At 27.4% G+C, this 6,604-nt stretch overlaps 1 protein-coding gene across 2 annotated transcripts; it reads left to right on the top strand.

Annotated features, from left to right (window-relative positions):
• The first annotated feature begins 1,627 nt into the window (after window positions 1-1,627).
• Window positions 1,628-5,104, top strand: LOC113384709 (exonuclease mut-7 homolog). 2 transcript variants are annotated; one of them, XM_026622470.1, is made up of 13 exons: window positions 1,628-1,659; window positions 1,724-1,929; window positions 2,029-2,210; window positions 2,286-2,448; window positions 2,518-2,776; window positions 2,877-3,069; window positions 3,228-3,374; window positions 3,446-3,574; window positions 3,642-3,790; window positions 4,009-4,239; window positions 4,334-4,462; window positions 4,535-4,670; window positions 4,744-5,104. In XM_026622470.1, the coding sequence occupies exons 1-13, from the start codon at window positions 1,633-1,635 to the stop codon at window positions 4,929-4,931; spliced, it is 2,139 nt and encodes a 712-aa protein (XP_026478255.1). In that variant the 5' UTR covers window positions 1,628-1,632; the 3' UTR covers window positions 4,932-5,104. The 2 variants fall into 2 exon arrangements, with proteins under 2 accessions (XP_026478255.1, XP_026478254.1); XM_026622469.1 differs by having other exon boundaries at window positions 4,006-4,239.
• The last annotated feature ends 1,500 nt before the right edge of the window (window positions 5,105-6,604 follow it).

Raw genomic sequence — 6,604 nt, 5'->3', positions numbered from 1 at the left:
TTATAACAAATATTTAATTTTGACAGGTCAAATTGGTTATATTTGAGAAAATGTCACCAACATGTCAACAGTAAACTTAAACTTTTTATCATGTTGGCTAAGCTGTAGATTTTTATGAAATATGACAGTCCATCTGTACACAATTGGTTGAAACTATCATTAACGTCAAAATTTCTTACAGGGATTATTTTATAATTATTTTCTTCAAAATCTTCATTCAATCGTATAAATAATGTTTCCTAATTACTAGTAACATCGAATTGTTAAATTAGTCCAAAAAAGATCATATTACGTGATGTCATTTAATGAAACGTTTGAACGTAAAGGCGGCCACTTTCATCGTAGCTACAAAACACCGAATAGTATAAATAGCAAGACAAAATTCAAGAAGATGAACCCACAAAATTCTCAGAATAAATATGTCCCAGCAGGTTATCAGATTCTGAAGATGACACTGGTGATCTACTCTTTACAAATCCTAAACAAAATATTGAAGAACTGGGAGTGCCCAATTTACACATTAGAGTTGTTCCATCTGTTTTTGAATCTTGTACCTTTGATGAAAGCCTTTCGATAAAGATTTAGATGAAGCTACAAGCCAATGGTTTGATAAGTTAAAAAGCACTATGGAGATCATGTATGAAAACATATTCAAATTTATGTAGCTTATTTATTTTTTATATCTGACTCATTCAGAGATAAAAACTGCTATATTTATATGGCAAAAATGTAATCTAATTAGAATTGCAAGAAGTCAACATTAATAATTCCAATAAATGATTTTCAAATAAGTTAACAAATATTCATACTGTTCCTATTTAAATCATTATATTACGCATTTTAATCAATTTAATATAATTTTAGGGGAAAAGTCACAGCATGTGGAAAGGACGCTACATTCATTTTTCTCTTCTGCTCCAAATCCATATTATTCAGGATTAAAATTATTTGTAAATTGTGGTGATTATAATGAAGCAAAACCAAACAAATTGCCATATGTCAGTGAGTATATTATATTGCCAATTTTTGTAGATATTAATATTTTACATTTAGTTTACAATAAGCATTAATTGAGAATTTACTATGCTCTAAGAATAGTAACTAATGGTAGTTAGATCATAAATTAATTAATAAAAGGGACAAAAGGTATATTTTATTAATGCAAGTGTTGTTGTATTAGAATGAGTGTAATAATTAAATGAAAAAATGTTGGATAACAAAATATAATTGAAAAAAAAATTAAAAATATAATTGAAATGTTTACAATCATCCAAAATTATAATGTTGAAATTAAAATTTCTTAAAAAAATCAACTACTTCTCCATATATCCCAACATAATTCAATTCAGTATTATTGATTTTTTTAATGTTATTGTACAATAACTGTATGCTTAATGTAACTATAACTATCAAATATTATATAAAATATTGATTATTGCTTATAGTCATTGAGGAATTGAATAATGGAGCAAGTCATATTATAATGAGTTAAAAACCATCATTAACAAAAGAAGTTCAATGGATAGCATTCACACTTGTAAAGTCTAGCAAAGTAACAAATGTTGTAAAATTGTTTAATGAAACTTTTCGATTGTATGAACAAAGTGACATGTTCTTCAAAATATAAATGAAATGCTCTCAAGAAAAGAATATAAAGAGGTATGTTCCAGTTTAAATTTGGATATTTTGATATATGGATCCAATCAATATTTTTTTAATGTAGGTATGTCAGTGGGCTATATGTTTGAACTTGAATGCAAATATTACATATGCGGATTTTGTCCTTCCGCTTATTCTTCAAGACAGACAAGACTTGGCTGAACAATATCTTGATCAAAATCCACACATGCAAGGAATACTTGTTAAATTTTTGGATGGTTTATTAAATAAAAATTCTACAGTACGAACTTGCATAGAGCCTTTTATTAGGTAAATGTTAAGTTTGTTTACTTAAGTGCTTATGAAATTTATAAAATAGAATACTTCTACTTCTATAAATAAAATTGGATTTTAAACGTTTCGTTGCAGAGAGCATTCCATTCCTGAAGTTAAATATGACAAGCTTCACCCAAAGCCTTTGAGTAAACTTATTGCAAGATTATGTTCAAAATATTCTATAGGACCAGATGTTTGTCAGAATTTGAACTTAAAGAGAAATGAAGGAGCATTGAATTTTATAGCTCATAAAAGATATGTCGAAGAATCTCTAAGTAATTTTTTAGAGCACGTGTTATAATTATAGAACATTATTATAGGTATAATTATAATATTATAATAATTTTTAGATGAAGCTTCATGGAATGAAATGATGCAAGAAGCTGTTGGGCAAAATGAAGAAATGCAAAGAGAATTGATTAATTTAATGGTTAGGCATGGGGATGTGGCCGGAGCTCTCAAATGGGCTCAGCATTATGCAGTCCCTTTCGAATATTGGCCTTACGCTTTGAAGTAAATTTAAAACTATATTTCATAATTGAACAAATATTTTCAAATCATAATTTATTTATTTTTTATTAGAGAATTCAGCTCACCAACATTTTGTGAACCTGAGGATGATAACTGGGATCCTGACCCAATTGATAAAAAAAATTTAAATATTTGTAATACAATTCCTCATACTTCTAACAAATTTCCAATGCATACAAAACAAAATCATTTTACAAATTCAAATGAAGTAAATAACATAAAATTCCATTGTCTAAATATACCTATGGATAATATTGTTCTTGTGGATACAGAATACCTTTTTGAGGACATGCTACGGCATGGGTTTGAGGTTTGTACATAAAAGTCCATAATTTGTGTGTGGATCAAATTATTCAAGTAGAAATATTAATTGACATTAATATGCCATAAGTGATAAATAATATTTTTAGAATGTGACTCGAGTTGGTTTAGATTCAGAGTGGAAGCCATATTTTGGAACTAAGCCATCAGATGTTGCTTTGATTCAACTCTCTACAGGAAAGAATATTTATTTATTAGATGTTGTTGAGTTGGGTCATGCACATCATTTGTGGAAGCAATTATCAATACAATTATTTGAGAATCATGAGATTTTAAAACTAGGTAATTATTATTTTGTATTTATATACATGTCCTGCATATTTAAATATAGAATATTACTACATATTTAATGTATATATAAGTATGTGTCAAAGACTTTTTATATTAATATCTCGGATGAGTATAGAAATGATGCACAAACTGATCTGTGTGACTTTCAGGATATGGTCTACGGCTGGATTTAGAAAAAATTCAATCAACTCTAAAATTGCGAAATTCTATATTTTGTGGTGGTGTTGGTTGGTTGGATTTGCAGGACCTCACAAAAGCTCTTGGGAGAAATTCCTATTTTAAATATCCATATTCAGGTAAGTATTATCTTCTACAATATTTTATTTTTAAATTCAGGAAATTAAATTACATATATAAACATATTTAGGTGAGCCAGGTTGTGGTGATGGACTTTCAGCACTGGTTCAATTATGTTTAGGTGCAAATCTTGATAAAACAAATCAATTTTCAAATTGGGAACTTCGACCACTCAGGAAGGAACAAATTTTATATGCAGGTTTGGTATAAAATTACACCATTCTAATTAATATAACATTACATTTAATAGTTTAATTTTTACATAGCTTTGGATGCACACTGTTTGTTGGAAGTTCATGATGTCATTGTAGATGTTTGCAATAATTGCAATATAAATTTAATTGAAATGTATGATAGAATAACACAAAATGTTCGATCTCCCAAGAAACGTAATAAGAAGAAAAATGATAAAAAGGTTAGATTTTTATCTCATATGTTTTTAACTCTTTGATCATATAATAGATTTGAATTTTGGTAATCTTTTAAATATTATTAAACTAATCATTTATATTGAGATTTCTGCAACTCTCCTGAAATGTGGTGAAATTTTTAAGACTTACTAAAAAATAAAAGCAGTATTTACATAAACACAAAAATGGCTTTATTAAACTGAAGTTTTGCATTTTTTAGCAGCCAACAACCATAATAGAACAAGTTCCTAGTCCTTTTGCTAATTTGCCAACACGTGGAGTAGATGCTATAAAGGTTGTCTGTGATAGTATGTTGGAGGGCTTGGCGAGATGTTTACGGAAGTGTGGTGTTGATGCTATATCAATTGATAATAGTAAAGACCATGACATATGTATCAATATTGCTCAACAACAGCAACGAATTATATTAACAAGAGGCACAGCATTCAATAGGGTAGGCAACATACATATTATTTTGGATTTATACAATACGATCAAACTTTTAGTTAAAAATAATTTCCAATAATTTAAAATTTTAAATATTCCAGTTGCATCAATTTGTCCCTCTCGGGTACTGCTATAGAGTGAAATCTGATCCGGTTGATGAACAATTAAAAGAAGTATTACATTATTACAACATTGAAGTTACTGAAAACAATATTTTCAGCAGATGTCAGGTAATATTGGGAAAGGTTAACAATTTTACTCAATAAAGAATAAAATAAAATGATAAGTGCACTTTTATTTAGATATGCAACAACAATGAATTCTCAAGTTTTTCCCGCAGCGAGATGCTTAGTTTAGCGAATATTAACAATGCACTTGGTAATACTTTTTGCGGAACTTCAGAACAACTACCCGTAAATAACAGATCCTGGCAATTAGGTATGTGTTATAGAATTCCTAATAATGTTCGAGTTTATGTTATTATTCATGTCAGCTTCAACATTTTTTACAGTTCGAGGCAATGCTTTAAATCGATTTACGAAAAGTGGTGCTTTAATCCAAGCCAACCTGATACCATTAACAGTTCTCAATAATGTTTCAGTATTTTATGTTTGCGAAGGTTGTGGAAAGTGCTATTGGGACGGAACCCATTTCGGCAGAGTAATTGCAGGTAGACTTAAAAACATTGTTAAAAATTAATACTGATGGTACAAACAATTTAAGATGTAAATTGACATTTTATTTGTTATTGATTTGTTTGTTTATAATAGTTTATCGGGAACACCTATAAGGAAATAATTTTTTAAATCGTGATACTTGTTTAGAAATATGTTAGCTTAATGATTTTTATAAAATGTTATTTTTGATATATTTGCCGCTATATTTTGAAGGTTTTATAGGTAATAATCTATTTAAAAGTTCATAAAATAACATAGTCCTGCCAATCTGTATTTAGAAATCTTATTTAGTATTTTACTTTTTTTTTATTTACAATGTGCATAAAATGCCTAATTTGTATTCATCATACAGAATTATTTTGAATTATTTGTTTGCTACTAATTGAATGTAATTAATATATTTTTCTTTGCATATTTGATGTTAAGCATAGATTTTTAGGCATGCATTAAACTGCGAATATCTGTATTTAACCTGGAAGTATGCATACTTTTTATATGTGATTGAATGCTACGATTTATACAAGACAATTTATTAATATTAAATTTAAAGCAAATATTTTTATGGATGATTTTCAATTTCTAATTTAAAAACAGAATGGTATGCAATCTACAAAGATGTAAGTTTTAATAATAAAATATTAATTTGATTTAAGTATAAATAATTTTCACTATCACCAAGACACATGTTTGTGGCGTTTACATAGCAATTAAAAATATGCATATTTCCCATATTACAAATATATGTAATCTATTAAACCTGAATGTGCAAAATAAATATTGACCAAAATCAAAATTAATTTTGAATATATAGTCGCGTACCTTTAACAAACTTATCATAAAGTGTATGTGATTCATTAGAATAAGTATTTGTTCATAACTTGTGATAATATGGTATACTGTGGCAGAAGTTGCAATAGTATGCAATCTATATAGGTAGATAGTATACTTTTTATGTAAACGTGTAATTGAATGGACAATACAATTTTTGTTAATTAATAAATAATGTAGAAAAATGATTTTTCTGACTTTAAATTTAACATAATTTCTATAACACAGAATTCTTTTTGCAGGTACTTCTAAGTTGTAATATTTTATACTAACTCACTATATATTAAAAATTAACCAGGAGAGTGAATGCACTAATTGAATGCGGAAAAGATAATTTTAAGTCTAATTCAGAATCTATATGTATATTGTTGAAAATTTTATTTACGCTTTGTTAACAGAAAATATATTTTTAAAACGGATACGTATGATTATTAGGCATAAAAATATTTAATAAAGTTTTACTGTATGATTAATGGTCGAAAAAATATTTAAAAAAAAAACATACCTAATAGTGTACATTGCAAATATAATCTTCTAATTAACTTTTATATGGTCAAAAACCAAAAAATCGAACTCGATAGATTACGTTTATTCATTAATAAGCTTCTCAACAACCACATTATTGTTAAAGAATCTTTTTTTAAAAAAATCGGTGTTTTGTTTGCTATTAGTGTGGTTTTCTTTTAAATTGTCTTCTAGTTTGATACTAGAACTATATGGTGATGGCAGTAGAAGGAAGTATTACGCATTATATTATAATCCTATTTTAAACTTAAAACTTAAACAAAAAAATTGTCAATTTTCACAATTACAAAATTTTTGAAAAAGCATTTTTTGCACGCCGCCTACACAAATTTAACACTTCCA

The sequence above is a fragment of the Ctenocephalides felis genome, unplaced genomic scaffold (assembly GCF_003426905.1).
Source record: "Ctenocephalides felis isolate EL2017-DRISC unplaced genomic scaffold, ASM342690v1 CF-g0.4_SCAFFOLD_03571, whole genome shotgun sequence".
Classification (NCBI taxonomy): Eukaryota; Metazoa; Arthropoda; class Insecta; order Siphonaptera; family Pulicidae; genus Ctenocephalides; species Ctenocephalides felis.
The sequence above is the reverse complement of the archived record's forward strand: the minus strand, read 5'-3'. Positions and strand labels throughout refer to the sequence as shown.

Excerpts from the sequence above, each read along its gene's own strand:
- LOC113384709 (XM_026622469.1), top strand. The coding sequence starts at position 1,633 with ATGCTCTCAAGAAAAGAATATAAAGAG. Across the intron at positions 1,930-2,028 it reads TGCATAGAGCCTTTTATTAG|AGAGCATTCCATTCCTGAAG; the intron begins GTAAATGTTAAG and ends GTTTCGTTGCAG. Across the intron at positions 4,671-4,743 it reads TAACAGATCCTGGCAATTAG|TTCGAGGCAATGCTTTAAAT; the intron begins GTATGTGTTATA and ends CATTTTTTACAG.